General features: G+C 38.8%; 1 protein-coding gene across 10 annotated transcripts in view; it reads left to right on the plus strand.

Annotated features, from left to right (window-relative positions):
• The first annotated feature begins 12,366 nt into the window (after nucleotides 1–12,366).
• LOC105022441 (RNA-binding motif, single-stranded-interacting protein 1) overlaps nucleotides 12,367–16,919 on the plus strand; it is a 34,630-nt gene continuing 30,077 nt past the window's right edge. For 2 of the 10 annotated variants that reach the window (XR_003777158.2, XM_029113437.2), the window contains exon 1: nucleotides 12,370–12,650. Coding sequence is in view for 8 of the 10 variants with exons in the window: in XM_029113437.2 (XP_028969270.1) it covers nucleotides 12,579–12,650 (72 nt within the window). In the remaining 2 variants the exon portion in view is untranslated. Of the gene's footprint in view, nucleotides 12,651–16,297; nucleotides 16,450–16,919 lie in introns of those variants that run through there. The other 8 variants (XM_029113440.2, XM_029113439.2, XM_029113448.2 and 5 more) reach the window with 7 other exon arrangements.

Consider the following 16,919-nt stretch of genomic DNA (forward strand, 5'->3'; position numbering starts at 1 on the left):
CCATTCTGGCTCACTTTTCCACACTTGTTACACTCACACCTTCACACCCAGCCCCTGGCCGCAGCAACTTCTAAGCACAATGGAGATCTCCACACATTATTTATGGACCTCCTGTACTTTTTTTGCCGTTGGCCATTCCAAAGTGACACTGTGCACGGAAGCAGCCTTCTAGCAGGATGTCATGTCCTTGTCCTACAGGAACCTAGCCTGGAAGCTACTCCTCAGGAAAAGGCACATGACAGTCCAGTTCAAGTTTGTTAAAAGGCACCTAGGGGACTCCCGTAAGAAACAAGACTGTCTTGCCTGATGAAATCCATATTGAATTATTTTGCCTGAATGGCAAACCAAGCACCACTCATAACATGGCCAATACCATCCCTTTGATGAAGCATGGTGGTGGCAGCATAATGCTGTGGGTATTATTTTCAGTAGCAGGGACTTGGAGACCAATCAGCATAGAGGAAAAGATGAATAGATCAAATAACAAACAGATCCGTGAAGAAAAGTATTCTTTAAAAAAAACTGTTTGGTCATTATAGTGTTGTCTGTAGACTGAGGAACAAAAATGAATTTAATCCATTTTATAATGTAACGTTAAAAAAATTGGGAAGATTTGAAGGCATACATTGTACTGTAGATCTTAACCTAGAAAGAATAATAACTAGTAACACACTCAATGAGCTGCCTTTGTAAATTACTCCAAACCACTAATTTAAAGGACAAAAACTGCTTGTAAATGAGTGTGATCATTTTTGCTAGGTACATCTTTAAAGAACTGTGTGTGCCCATGTATTAGTGTACTACAGAACAAACCTAAAATAACTTTCCTGCATTACAATTTTTCTGATATGGTGTGTGATGCTTTTTTTATTTGTCAGGGTTCACTTTAAAAAAAAACATTTACAAATTCTATATTTAACTTAATGTTCACATATACTTTTAAGTCCCAATTCAGAGCTTTGTAATGGTATATAAAACAATACTGTTTGATTAAGTTATGGGAAATATATGCTACTTTATAAGTAAATCATCTGCTCTACTTAGTTCTGAGAAAATATAATTGAAAGATTGACACTTGCCAGAGAGCTGGTCTTTGTTTACGCCCATTCAGCGTAGTTCACACCCTCTTACGCCTTAACCCCACGCAGCTATTTAAGTATTCAAGTGGGGACACTCATTATTCCAGTTAAATATAAAATATTATTGTGCATAGCCTATCGGTGTATTTTTGTTGCACATGTAGACAGTGGGAGACACAGGGAACAGACAGAGGTCCAGTGTTCGGAGCCCTGGAAGGCATTTATTGACCAAAGAAGTGGAGGACATCAAAGCAAAACAAAAATGGAAACCAAAAAAATGTGTGGGGACCAAGTTTCTAAGTTTATTTGTCAAATGCACCGAATGACACAGCGTCATCCTGCACGATGAAATTCTGGTGACATGGCTCCAGACAACTACATAGTGAGAGTTAAGAAGAAGAGTAAATAAGCAAAAATATAGCTAGACAGAAAATAATAATAAAATAAAGCAGCAATATACAAAACACTATAAACTAGCAGCAGTTTAAAAAATATATACTGTAAACTAGCACCAGTATCCCACTCAATAAGCTTCTGCTGCCCAGAGCCGCTTCACCAGGAGCCCTCCATACAAGGCCTGATTTGGGGTAGGTGTGCCTCGTTAAGGGGTAGAAGCCAAGCTGCTTTTAGAGCCAGCAACTGGGCTGCGTTCAAGGGCCTTGTTTCACAGCCCCTGGCCTGGTGGTTCTCTCTAGGGCGTAGGCCCAACGCTGGTAAAGGAGAGGGTGTGTTCTCAACCCACAGGCTGATGAGTTTTGAACAAGAGAAAAATACATGGAGTATTTTGCATCTCATGTTTAGTTCCATTCCCAAGAAAACCATAACTCTGGCATTTTGTAGACACCTTGTTTAACATTGCCTATAAAAATATCTAGAGTTGTCTAAAACAGCATGTTACAAAAAGAAGGCCCAGCTTAGGGTTATTGCAGACTTCACAACAGAAGAAGAAGCACATTTAGTCTGGAATTTTATGTGCTGTAACATTTGTTCACTAGTAGAATTAATAACAGGAGGATGGGGATAATCGACGCTCACTGTGTGGATGTTGTGTGATATGTCAGAAGAATTTCACTGCTCAGAACGACACTCTTTTGTGCATTTGACAATAAACAAGACTTTGACTTTGACTAGTGTATTACAACATGACACTGTCTGGGCTTGAACTAAACATCTATGTCAGTTACCAATTTGTTACATGTTTATATTTTGCAGGGATTTGTGGATTTATTAGTTTCATTTTCCTCTATTTTCTTCCCATTTTAATTTATTGTTTATTTTCAAGTTTCAAAATATTTTCTATTTTTATTTTCTCATTTGTTTCGTCTGGTGTTTTTTTGTTATGAAAAGTGGCAATCTTAAAATATAAATCAAAAATTTTAAAAGTGGCTTTGAGTCAGCAAGCAACCAGCGGCAACAATCTTGAACATAATAGAATTAGCAACCAGTGCCGCTGGCAAATGAGCAAAATTGTTATCATACCACTAAGATGGATTGGTACCAAAGACGTTGGATTGGTTCTGCAACTCAAGCAACCAATCCTTGACTCAAATCACCAGTCTTTTGTGAGAAACTTTCAAACTTGTGCAATCGTCAAATTTCTGTGAAATCAGGAACTCTTGTAGTTATGCATCATAGCTACATATTCTGATCACTGGAGATGGGGAAAACACTTCATAGAGTTTTTAAATCATTACCTGCGCACCAGGTTGCTAAAATCACCCAGTGCATTTTTACTTTCATCAAAGTACACAGTGCGCCATCAGAATATTATCTATTCTTCCTCCAACTACCATGAAGGAAAGCAGTTCCTCCTTCTCACTCTCTGTTTTTCTGCTTACAGACTCACATTGCACAGTGCAACAGCAACCAGATAAACACAGCTTGATACTAGAAGTAATATTTAATCTTGAAACCTTGTATGTATTAATCTAATGTGATATGTTTAGGCAGTTTTTCAACTAGATAACTACTTAGCTACTTTTATGCTACATTTCTAAAAAGGGAAAGAAAAATGCATTTCCTAATGGTCAAATGTTTAGATTTTTTCATAAGGATTTATAAGACAGAGTGTGTTTGCTAATACTATGTTCACAATTCACAAAATAACAGCAGCACCCCCAGACCCAGACCATCATTAGTGAAGCCTAACCATGGTGGTGGATCATATTTGGGCCATAACTGGCCCTGCAGACTGTACCCTTGAGGGACATGGGAGATCACGAGAGGCAATCGTACACATGCATGCTCTTGGGTAAAAAAAAGACATTTCATTGCTAGTACCTGTAGTTATAATACAGATAAAGTATTGAGATTTAATATTGAAAATGGAAACAAAAACATAACAATGATGCAATAAATATTTTTATGATCATTTTTAATTGCAATGATTAAGTTGATATTCACACAGAAGATTCACATAGAGGAGGCCTGAAACGAGAGCCTAGAATAATGTGGTTAAACTTCCATAGCTTGGATTTTCTTGTCTCCAGGTTTGGCCCTCTGAATGCAAATCATGTTGTCTGAGTCAAAGTCAGGGAAACAGAAAAAAACGATTTACCTCTATGGAAAAACAAACTTTTAGGAGCTCATTCAACATTACCACCAGAGGTCAGTAACCACAACATATTGCTCGTTCTACATGCTTCAACCTCAGCCACATGAACAGTTGGAGATGCCTTTTGGAATATTTGGCAATCTTGTCAGCATTAGATAAAACCTTTGACACTTCTGCTGCCCTGATACTCATGGCCAGAGGGGAAATGCTGTGACTATGATTGACGCATTAATTTCCACCCTGACTGATGCCTATTTGGTTTGTTTGCACTTTCTTACAACGAAGACGTGTTTGCGCTCTATTGGGGATTTTCACAGTGGGCTACAAAGCAGAAAACACTACCTCTAACCGATTTCTATGGCATTTACAACACCCAAAGAGGACAATGGTATAGGGGATTAGAAGTGCCTGGCTGTCTATCTCTCCTCTTTGGTAAAGCTCAGCATTAGTCTACTGCTGGTCCTGCCTGGCACAGAGAGGGCTTCCCAGACATGGCTCCTACTTCTCAGACCCTGGTCAGGGATTGCCCTCTAGGGAGTCCAGCTTTGTAGTCATCATCCACGACCCTCCAAGACATTCCTACCCCGACCTCTTCACCTGGTGCAGATCCAAATTGCCCACAACAACCCCAGCTCTGATTATACCTCTGAGGGGTCCCTGTCTTTAGGGAAATATACAGCATTAGAGCTGTCACTGTTCCACAACTCACCGCATGAGTCCCAGGAGGATGCTTTGACCGTAAGAGTTACAGCAAATCAGAAAACGCAGGACCTAAACATTTAGAAGTGTAGGTATCATCAGTGTCTCCTGCTTTCTCAAAATGTCTAGTTCGAAATACCTAATATTCCAAAAGGAACTACATCAAACAAATTCATTCAGAGAGCTGCCATGGACTGCAGTTTCCCGCAGAATAATTGTTGATTGATCACGCCAGGAATTTTTTTAAATGCCTAAGCTATACTTTAATTAAGAGTTTTCTGTAACATAAATTTCCTCCCCTTTCTCTATACACAGCATAGCCAGCCCACTTCGTTACCCCTGAACACAGACCGTGGGCGAGCAGGTGAGCAGGTCTGTGTAGAGAGCTTCTGAGACTGATAAGCGGGATACCAGACTCTGGGAGGAACACTCTGTTCCCTTTCATGTGCATGTCAGTCCTGTTTGATGAACCGCACCTCTCGCTCTCTCTTTCTCAGTACGTGTAGGTGTGACAGCCCTCGACTCGGGAGTGATTTGTAACTATACAGCACAAATGTAGCCATCTGCCAGAGTCTGGCATCTCTGCTTGGTTCTGCTTGAGGACTTGTCCTTGCCCAGGAACAACCAGCATCAACACCGCGCAGCAATACAGCATTGTCATTAGGATGAGCCCTTGCACAAATCCAATGGTACAAAATACCTTAAGGGTGACGTCACAGCCTCACTTGGAGGTTGCCTGATAGTTTTTTTTCTCCATAAAGATCCCAGGGAGGATTTTGTCAGGGTGGAGCTCACATCACTTCATAATCAAATTTCTGTAACAACGTCACAAATCACATTCATTTCATCGCACAAGGGAAGCATGAGTCTGATTTGTCGCTTTCTTGTTTGCATTTTATGAGATCATGCTAGCACTGCTACACATTGGATTGAAGTGAGCACTCTCTACATTTCCATAATCTCAATGCCTTAAAACTCAATCAAATGTATGACCTAGTACTTACAAGAGATATCATAGAGGTGTTCTTTGCATGCAGAGTAAAAAATATCATGCTGGTCTTGAACTAGTTGCTAAACCCCAAAATGCTAAGAAGAAAAGCAAGCCAGTGAATTGATAAATTTTTCTTGTGCTTGCCTTGCAATGCCATGCCCTAAACATAAAGACACACCAGTGAGAAATCAGTGAGAAAAGGACCTCATACATTTTAGTGTACATATCTATGAGAAAAAGGGGTTCTGTAAAGGGACATTGACTGTCTTCGGTAAGATCCATTATTGTCCATGTTCTCCTGGCTAGCAGAGCATGGGGTGTCTTGTGACAGGATTGTAAGTGATAGATGCCTTTTAGTGCAGTATTTTCAAATTTGCCACTCCCCTTCGACTTTAATTAAAGAGTACTGTGTTTATGCCACAGTGGAGTTTCCCAACAGTTTTCTTAGCAAAAGATTTAAATGGCTTGGCATGTTTAAATGAACTCCAATAAAGCAACCCTGCTTCAGCTGTTAGGGCACTTATTGAGTTCTAAACAACTGGAACAAGTTATATTGTAAAGGCTATTAATTCAGTACGGTTAATTTGACCTAAATTGCCAGTTCTTCAATGAATCCATGCAAGCCATGGATGTCTTCTTTCCGGCTTGCAGATTGCAGACATGAAACTCCAGCTGCTTTTATTGCACAATGTCCTTCGTGTGTGAGTCATAGATGACATCCATGGAAGGGACACGCCACTTCCAGTCCGAAAGGGGTCTTGTCCTTTTCAATGCACAGCCCTCTGGAGCCATACCTAAGATCATCAGTAAATCTTGGCCCGTCTCATTGTTTCCACCAAGTCTCTGAAGAGAGCAAAGTAAACAAACTGCTGTAGGTCTGCAGAAACAGGAGATCAGAGCAGAGGGCAAAGCGAGAGAGAGAGAGAGAGAGAGAGAGAGCTCAGGCATGCTGGGAGAGGGTAGAGGAATTCAGAGGAAAAACTCAGATCAAATTTCAGGAACCTAGAGAACAAGGGTCTAAAGGCCCCAGTAGACCAGGATCGCATGGCGCATTGAACCGTTTTTCTCGCGCAGTTGAATGTGATGTTCCCTCATACTTCAAACCTTTTGCTTAGAAAAAAAGTTTGGGGAAGAGAGGGGAACACGACCCCAAGAAAATGGAGGTGACCAATCATAGCATGCAAAATTAAGTTAAATGAAAGAAAGCTCTAAAAGAAATTTTTCCAAACACAACACCCCCCAAAAAAGAAACAACTTCATGCAATCCATGCACAAATGGTCACCACGCACTCACTTTCAAGTATATAAGAAGCAATCTTAAAATTAACCTGGAAAGTATAATTTATTGTATGTTAGGGCTTAGAAGTTTTAGAGGGATTTAATTTAAATTAATTATCACATCACATTAATTACATTTGTAATTCTTAAATTGCTTGTATTTATTTCATTTGTGACCTCAACTAAAAAATATATGTTTTGAATCGCAGCATTAGGTGTTTTGAAAATGGCCGTCCACTGGAAATAAGTCACAAGTCGGTGTGGAGCCAGAGGTTCTCATCTGTCGCAGATCGCATCAGTCACAGAGGGGAAATCTGCATGGAATATTGTTGTTTTAGTAGAGGCTTGGTGGACTTCTCTACAGAGAATAACTTGGTTAACAATGGAAGCAGGAAGGAAATGACAAATTCATTTATAAATAAAAATTGCGCAACTTGTGGCTGGCCAGCATTAAAAAAAATATGATGACATGATTTTTGCTAGGAGGATTTTTAAAACTGTAGGCAGAAATCCCACATATCAACATGGCAGTATTCAGCCAATAAATGCTGATTTAAGCACATACAGTACCATCTCACCTAGGTCAGTGAATTCAACACCTGATGTTTGAATGAGACAATCCCTACAACAAAAACTTTTTAAATCACAGAAAGAACAAAACTCAAATTTGGCTCCTGAGGTCCGACATAAAAAATCATGAATAAATGTCCTGTTTATTTAATTAATTTGATAAAAATTCCAACATCGATCCTCCTGATGCACCTAAAATTGTTTGTCCCCATTAGGCAATTTAGTTGAAAAACATGAAATTCTGAAAAACTGAAATATGTTCTCAGTTGGTCTATCAGTAGAATGATTAAGTTGTGTGTGGGAAATGACGTGGTGTATGAGGGCAATTTTTCACCTGAGCACATTTTGTCCTGGCCCCTGTAGTGGATAATTCAGTTTGATAAATGAGCATGTCATCCAAGTACATCTGGAAGTGAGTAGCAGGACAGATAGACAGAAGATAATGAATCGACAATAAGGGGAGCACCAAGACCACCAGTGACCCTTAACAGACTCTTCTGAGCCTTTAAAATGGAACAGGATAAACCGTGGTCAAGCCATTAACCCACAGAGCTCTCGTCAGATGGTGATGGTGCAGGAAAATTATTAACATTGATAATTGTTTGGCACAAACGTGAACTACAAAAGGATTAATATAGTGGATATAAAAAGTCTACACACCACTGTTAAAATGCCAGGTTTTTGTAATGTAAAAGAATGAGACAAAGATAAATCATGTCAGAACATTTTCCACTCTTAATGTGACCTATAATGTGAACAATTCAATTGAAAAACAAACTGAAATCTTCGAGGGAGAAAAATGAAAAATAAAAACCTTACAATAACCTGGTTGCATAAGTGTGCACACCCTCTTATAACTGGGGATGTAGCTGTGTTCAGAATTAACCAATCACATTCAAACTCATGTTAAATAGAAGTCATTACACACCTGCCAACATTTAAAGTGACTCTGATTAATCATAAATAATTTTCTTAGTTGCATCTCAGAGCAAAAGCCATGGTCCGCAGGGAGCTTCCAAAGCATCAGAGGGATCTCATTGTTGAAAGATATCAGTCAGGAGAAGGGTACAAAATAATTTCCAAAGCATTAGATATACCATGGAACACAGACAGTTATTATCAAGTGGAGAAAGTATGGCACAACAGAGACATTACCAAGAACTGGACATCCCTCCAAGATTGATGAAAAGACGAGAAGAAAACTGGTCAGGGAGACTTCCAAGAGGCCTGTAGCAACATTAAAGGAACTGCAGGAATTTCTGGCAAGTACTGGCTGTGTGCTACATGTGACAACAATCTCCCATATTCTTCATATGAATGGGCTATGGGGTAGGGTGACAAGACGGAAGCCTTTTCTTACAAAGAAAAACATCTAAGCCCGGCTGAAGTTTGCAAAAACAAACATCAAGTCTACCAAAAGCACGTGGGAAAATATGTTATGGTCTGATGAAACCAAGGTTGAACGTTTGGCCATAATTCCAAAAGGTATGTTTGGTGCAAAAACACCACAGCACATCACCCAAAGAACACCATACCCACAGTGAAGCATGGTGGTGGCAGCATCATGCTTTGGGGCTGTTTTTCTTCAGCTGGAACCGGGGCCTTAGTCAGGTTGGAGAGAATTATGAACAGTTCCAAATATCAGGCAATTTTGGCACAAAACCTTCAGGCATTTGTTAGAAAGCTGAAGATGAAGAGGAAGTTCACCTTTCAGCATGACAACGACCCAAAGCACACATCCAAATCCCCAAAAGCATGGCTTCACCAGAAGAAGATTAACATTTTGGAACGGCCCAGCCAGAGCCCAGACCTGAATTCAATTGAACATCTATGGGGTGATCTAAAGAGGGCTGTGCACAGGAGATGTCCTCGCAATCTGACAGATTTTGAGTGCTTTTGCAAAGAAGAGTGGGCAAATATTGCCACATCAAGATGTGCCATGCTAATAGACTCCTATACCAAAAAGACTGAGTGCTGTAATAAAATCAAAAGGTGCTTCAACAAAGTATTAGTTTAAAGGTGTGCACACTAATGCAACCAAGTTATTTTAAGTTTTTTTTTTTAAGATTTCAGTTGTACTGATTTTGTACTGATTATGTACTGTTTTGTACTGTTCAATTGTACTGTTTACGTTATAGGTCACATTAAAGGTGGAAAAAGTTCTGACATGATTTATCTTTGTCTCATTCTTTTACATAACAATATTTTATGTAGTAGTGTTATGATGTTGAACACAAAAGATGTGCTGCTGAAGTGTAGAATATTAATTTGCTACATCTACCTTCTTCTAATTAATTACCACAGGATCAAAGGATAAAAGAAATCAATGGATTCACACACAATTTGCAAAAGAACGCAATCTCCCCAGATCCCCAGAGATGTACAGGTTCATCTACTGTAATGTTCTCAAGTTTAATGAATTACTATAATGCATTTAGATATGTTATGGAAAAATACCTAAAGATGAAAGGTTAATATAAACCTGGTTGAAATTATAAAAAAAGAATTTAGCATCATAGTAACATAGGCATTCTGCAGAAAAAGACCAAGCCCTTCCTGGCTAAGCGTTGGGAGTTTCCTGTTTCTGGAAGCAGGAAGTGTTCTCATTGGCCCCTGACTGTTCCCACATTAGGCACGGGCTCCTTAGAGCTCTAAACAATCGATAACCGAATGTCAGGGTTTCAAATTCCAGAGAAAGATAATCAGTTATCACTGGTCATCTAATGTTTTAATCCATTCAAATTAGTTGTTGTATTTTAGAGGAATAAAGATCATACATCCTGTTGCCTGCAAGTAACCTCTCTGAGCTTCCTCAGTGATACTGGGACTTTGTGTCCTAAACTCTAGAACAAAACAATATACAGTAGTTCTCATTCTATTCTCATCAAGTGCATCTTAGTTGGTACTCCCAGATAAGAAATGTACAATGCGGCTGTGTCCTTACTATTTGAACATTTTGTTCACGACAAATTCATGCAATAGTTCTTGAATAGTACTTTCATACAGTATGGAAAGAGCAGCCCTGGGGTCTTATCTGGTAGACTACTGCATTTCCAGTTGTGACATTTCACATAAATGAGATCCATTGACAAAAATATAACCTACTGTAAACAGCTCCTTGCCACTGCATTTTCCATGACTAATATATATACATATACATATCTGTCATTTATCAGACACTATTATCTAAAGCAACTTACAGTCTTGCATTCACAAACTGTAAAGACATACTCAACTAAATGAATTCCTACTTATTTTTTTTGCTTCAATCAGGCCCGTAGGGGCAAATATAGCATGCCTAAGGGCAAGTTTTATACTTGATACAACACATATTGCCTGGATACAACCATTAGCACTGGTGTATTGGCCATATACCACAAACCAGAGGTGCCTTATTTCTATTATAATATATTACCAAAAGCAACTTCAACAGGGGAAAAAATAAACAAGAAATGAAACATACTTTTATCCAATGGCATTTTTTCCAAATACTTTTTTCCAATGGTATTTCTACAACACTGTTGGTTATTATGCTACCAAATGCTGAATAGGAACAACAATCTCAGTATAGACCATCGATTCAAAAGATTAGATATTGTTTTTTTTATTTATATATGGAGAAAAGGTAAGGTTACATAACAATCATACTTTTCTCTCCTATCTCAATAAGCTTTTTGGGTTCAAACCACCAAGTATATTATGTCTGATATAACACAGCTTTCAGCCAATAATCAACCAAGACCAATACTATCCAGTTAAAGATGGAGTCTTGGATTTTTGCAAATTATTATTATTATATTTTATTACTTCCCATTTTGGGTTGGAGGTGAAATAGATTGTTTAGATGTGCATAATGTATAACAAGAATCACCATCATATCTCTGTTAGACATGAAATTCAAAGTTTGAAGGGAAGTGGTTTTGATGTGGTAACTATTGGTACATACATGACTTGATCAACAGCACCACTTTTATCATCAGTGGCAAGAAATACTCTAATGATTCTCTTATAGCAGTTGGCATACAAATGTGGTTTATTGGTTTGATAAAATGGCCTGTTATCTGTGCATTAAAAGGGAATAACAATGAATATTTACAGTCTGTATACGTTCATAAATTGCTTGAACTAATTGTTAGATTGTCTCAATGTGCAAACCTCTCACTCAGAGAGAGCAGGTTCAAGCTATTGTAAATGTAGTGTCATCTAGTTATATTGCTGTCCCACCACTAATGTGAAAAACAAATGTTCTGTCACAGCAAATCAATTGTGGAACATGCCATAAACATTTTATGTAATAAATGTCAGTTTCGGCTATAAAGTGTTAACCTTTTCTGACATCTCCCCAAAAGACAGCTCATGGGCTTACTGCACAAGTCAGTTATTGTGATGTGTTAAAGGCTCCTGGTGATTTTTCAGGTGCCTGAAAGCTTGAGCGTTGTTGTTGGGTGAGAAATGCTTTCACCTCAAGTGTGTTGTGTCAGCATTAACTTCCTGGTTAAGCAAGCAGTGTGTTTAAAGTGTTGGTTAAGACAAAGAACTGTTGCATCGCAAACTTTTACTGTCACACAACTGTGCTGGTGTTGATGAGACAAGTGAAGACACTAAAATTAATTAAAAATAAGTAAATAAATAAAAATACATATTTTTTCTTGTCTTGATGCCATTAAAGATTGTGTGTACTTCATTCTTTAAGCAATAGTGCCTGGATAGAGCTATTGTCCGTGGTATAATAGCATTACATCTCAAACCTAAACACTTCTCTATTTTCTATTAAAAGCTGATAACCAATGTAATTACCCCTGATTTCTTTGTCATGCCTGCATATAAGATCTGATAAACCACAGCTTTCAGCCAATCAGCAATCAGTGTTTGAATCGCCCAGTTTATAATGTATATGTATTATGTACCAAGCCCCTTCACTTCAACTAGAGTGCTTCTTTAGAGTGAGGCACTTACTACTGATGTCACATGACAATGTTTGGTTTCCTGGTGCAAAGGTGAGTGTTTCTCCTACATGGATAGGAGTATGCCATGGAATTCCAGATTCTCAGAGACGAAACGTCCTTATTGTATCTTCCAGTACACAATGTATTATCAAATTGCATAATCTGTGGGCTTGAAACTATTTTAAAATAGATTTCATTGTTAACTGGTCAGAAATGATCAGTGAACACTTTAGCTACAGTCAGAATGTATACACCAGGGAGAGCCCATAACGCGAAGCAGGTCCAACGCCCACGCAGAAAAGCAGTTCAATTGTGCAGAGGCTCGCTGATATTCCACTGTTTAGCTGTTTGGTTCAAGGGTGAGGTCTCACAACGAGAAAACTGTCTTTGGAAAAACGGAATTGTTGGAAATACTGAAGTAACCTTCAGTTCCTGCGCGAATAGTTCATATTTCTATATTCATGGGAAAAGTGTGGAGACAACAGATGTACCCCCAGTATTCTTATTACTACCCCCAATACCTGCAAGCGAAGGTACTGTAAAACTGTGTTCAGTTTACTTGCAAAAACTGTGTTATATTTACTTGCAAACATGGGCGATTTTCTGTAGATACATCGTAAAATAATCAATGCGCCGTAAGATTCGTGAAGTCATAAGAAATGTACGTGTTCATCTGCCTAAAACGGCTGTCAGATGTATTGTTCGTTAGAGACATTTATTATGTCATTTGAAATACATTTGTATTTATATACTTTATACTGTGATTACTTTGGGAGCTTTGGGAACCTTACAGTAAGATATTTATTCCATCCTGTAAAACTCTTCAGACTGAATTTCTTTTCTACACTATGGACTTCGATAATTTGGAGTTGTGTTTACATTTGGGAGATTGTGGGTATGGAGGGTTTAGCTAATTGAAATTATGCACAATTTATGCGATTACTGTTATTCTTAAGTGCCGTAAAGACTGCCTTGTAATTAGGTATTCGATCAAGAGAAAATCACGTACATTTTTTTTCAACTATTGCGGAATTGTTCATGTAGTAGTTGATATGCTGTTATGTATAGATTCATGATCAAGCGCGATTCAGGTCAGATTTCATGTAATTATTTAGAGCATCATTAATGCATTGTGTGTTGAACATCAGAGGGCATATGGGGGTCAAATGACAGTCCTTGGTTGTCCTACAGGCAACCTCACTGATCGTCAAGAGGCTCCTACAGAATACTGTGCATCACTTAAGCTCCATACATCTTTAATCAGCATGGCTGCCAATTAAATGACAAGGTCCCAGTGTAAAAGCTGCTTAGGTTACTAAGTATAGCTACTAAAATGAGGAGTTCCAGTTTTCAAACAGGGATAGACATCTGAGTGTATCGATCCAATGAAATGGACATTCAACCGGATATTAGTATAACATTATGTGAGTTGCACTGCTTATTATAGATGTGTTATGTATGCATTCAGTGTTTTTTACATTTTGCATTTGGAGATCATTTGAAAATCTGTTTAAAATGTCCCCTGAATTCATTGTGGCTGCAGCAGCTCCTTTATAGAAATCCCAACACGCAGTCTTCTTGCTAATCAGTGTTTTTTCCCCCTTGGTATCCTACTCTTCCATTGACTGAAGAGTTGTTCTTTGAATTTGATTTAAGAATAGAAACATTCATGTAATTTCCGCATGGGAAAGGATGTGGCCCTGTTCACTGTGTTTTGTGACACACCAGATATGTCCGGGATGGCTTCAACACAGAAGTGTCTTGTCTGCTTCAAACTGGGGCCTGTTCATGGCTTTGTGGATAACTGACATGGTGGTTTACTAGATCTCTGTCCCGCTGTGTCCTGCTGGCCTCCCTGCTGGGATCATAATTAAATGACCGTATTATTGTCTTATCACGGGGGCCCTGGTACAGATTTTGCTCCGTCGCTGTAAACATGCCATTTATTTAGGTGTGCAGATGATGTTTGGAGCCATTGAAATGTATTTGACTATGGGCTCCTTTAGGATATGGATTTTATACAGAAGAGTCTGATTCAGCCAGTGCTTGCATAATTCTTGCATTATTATATTATTTTGCATGTATTTGTTTTCTTGATTTTGTCCATCTGTTTTAATATACTTTCACCAAAAAGAATTTTCAAATAGTTTTTCTGGCACCTTGATTCCTGTCTCAGCGGGAGACTGGTTATAGTACTTTGATCGAGGAATACAAGTGGTGCTGTACAGACTGCTTTTGATTCATAACAAAGGATGTGTAGACTGGTTTCACTGCGAGTCCATATCTATCAATGTGACTGATCCAATATCCAAGGCCTCCACTGGGTGGTCTGTGATTTGCAAAAGTTTGGATAGCAGATGGTCCTTACTGCTGAAGAAGTTTTTACATTGGGGGGCGACAGGTTTTAACAAGCGTAATAATGATTTAAACCCTCACAGCTCCCAGTCGTGTGCAGCGTTACATTTCTACTTCAACTTATCTGTTGTCAACACAAGCCTTTAATCAATGGAGGGTGAGCATATGAACTGCCGTCCGACATTACATGCAGAGACCGTGAACAATGGTATTATGCTGAGCCAGAAAAAGCCCTATACAATGTTTACAATAAAGTTTGGAGAGTTGCCTGGCAGCGGAATGTACACAATTAAACAGCACCGTGGTGCTGCTCTTTATGTTGGCGCAGGGCTGAAAGAGCACCCATTGTGCCCCAATGATTGTCATTCTTAGGGACTTTTGACATGAGCAAAACGACAATGAGGGCCTACATGACACACAATAATACCCAACCTGTTGTGGAGACTCTGCCAAGGGGTTCTTTCATAAAAAGATAGAAAACATTGAAAAGACCCATCAGAGATAGAAAAGGTGTCAGTGGTGGCACATGGGCTATGAATGTAATTGTGTCTTATACATTGTTTCCGGTGAAAATAATTTGAGTATGCAATGAAACAGCAACAGGAGCTATGCTAGTAATGTCAATTATTAAGAAGCGGTGTCAGGGTTGAATGAAATTGAACGTTCGGTTCTCGTCAAGGCCCTTATTATATTTTTTCATTAGAACTTATCTTTTTTATGAGGGAAACAGATAAACATCTCGTATCAGGCTATTTCATTGATAATCAATTTCCTCTTTCTTGAATTATTTATGAATCACTTCATTGGATTTGAGGGGGGCAATAGGAAATGTAATTGAAAATGGGTGCATTCATGTCAATCATTTTTTTTCAAGCAATATAGATTGTGTATGAATTATTTCTGCTGATAAACTCAATGTTAAAGAAAGAAAGTGGTTCATTATTAAATGTTCACCATTTGCTTACAATAAAACCACAGTAAAACAGTACAAATATATTGTGCAGACTGTATTACAATATTATTATTACCCCATTTGTAATGAATTGTATGCTCTACATTAAGCCACTGAAAATTTTTCGGATCCTTCTTCTGTTATTAATGTGTCATTTAATATGAAAGAAAAAACAAACATGGAAAGTCAGCATGTAAAGATTTACAACCTCTCTTAACGTACGAGCAGTCAAGTCAGTGTTCTCTCATTGAGCAATTTGCTGTTGACAGGGGAACAGTGTTTGATATTCTATCCTTCAGTATGTCCAACATGGATCACCTGCCCTGTGAGTGTTGGAGACAGATTTGCAGAATGCTGTGTGTCATGTGGAAGCCTACTGCCATGCATGTTTACCCCTGTCTTGTCAAAGCTCCCATCTGGGTACCCCAGTAAACAGGAGACCTCCTAAGGACTTCCTGGGGACAACACATTTTTGGTTTGCCGGGATAATTTAATAATAGTGTTCTTGGACTTCTGTCAAAATGAAGATTCATTCAAATGTTTATTTTGACAATATCGCAAAACTGTGTTATTTTAACTGTAGAGGTTTGTGTCTCAAGACAGACATTGCTGCGAGTGTAGCATCCACCCTAAAAGCTTTTATTGAATTTTCTCTGCAGTCTGTCAGCCCTCATTTTCTCCTTGGAGACTCTAATCTGATACATTGTCCTAACTGGCCTGTTCTTTTTTTATTTAATACATTTGGAAAGTATGGAAAAAATGTATGATAATTAAGACCAAGCTTTTCTTACCCCACCCCCATCCCACAACCAATCTGAATTGCAGTGTTTGAGACTTGTGGCATGTCTTTCCGTGTGACACCCACACACACACAAACACACAAACACATACACACTCACACACACATCTGCCTTTGTGGCTTACTTGCTTCCACTCTAACACAGTAGGCGTCATCGAAAATTATTCTGTTGCTGCCTCAGAGGGGCTTTGGCCCCTGAACTCAGCCCTTCCATCCAGGCAGGAAGGTAAATATACAGAGCTGTTTCTGAAGACTTCCACTATGCGACTCTCTTTCCTCTACTAGAGTTGCAGGGTGTGGTAGTATTGCTGGATCATGAGAGAGTTAACAGAGAGGAAGGAAATGGATGGGAGGGAGATGTCAGCCATTTAGAGCTAGCGTTGTGTTAAACTGTGTAGCTGCTGTTAGTTTCCAGACAAACTGAAGCCGGTATTATGTTTGTCCTATGTGTTGTGAGTCCGTGATTTATTTTAAACCGAGTAGCCGATGTCCATATGAGTAAAGGAAGGGCATTGCAGTCGTGTGGGAACCTACTGTTCTCATGAATGTTAAACATGTATGTATGTATTTATGTATTGTTGTCATGTATGTAAGTAAATGTGTATTGTTGTCATCTATAGGTTGAGCTGCTAGATTCTATGTGAGAACTCTGAGGTCTGTATGGTTCGGTCTGACTTATAGAGACAGAATGAAAAT

This window comes from Esox lucius, chromosome 16 (genome assembly GCF_011004845.1).
Source record: "Esox lucius isolate fEsoLuc1 chromosome 16, fEsoLuc1.pri, whole genome shotgun sequence".
Lineage (NCBI taxonomy): Eukaryota > Metazoa > Chordata > Actinopteri > Esociformes > Esocidae > Esox > Esox lucius.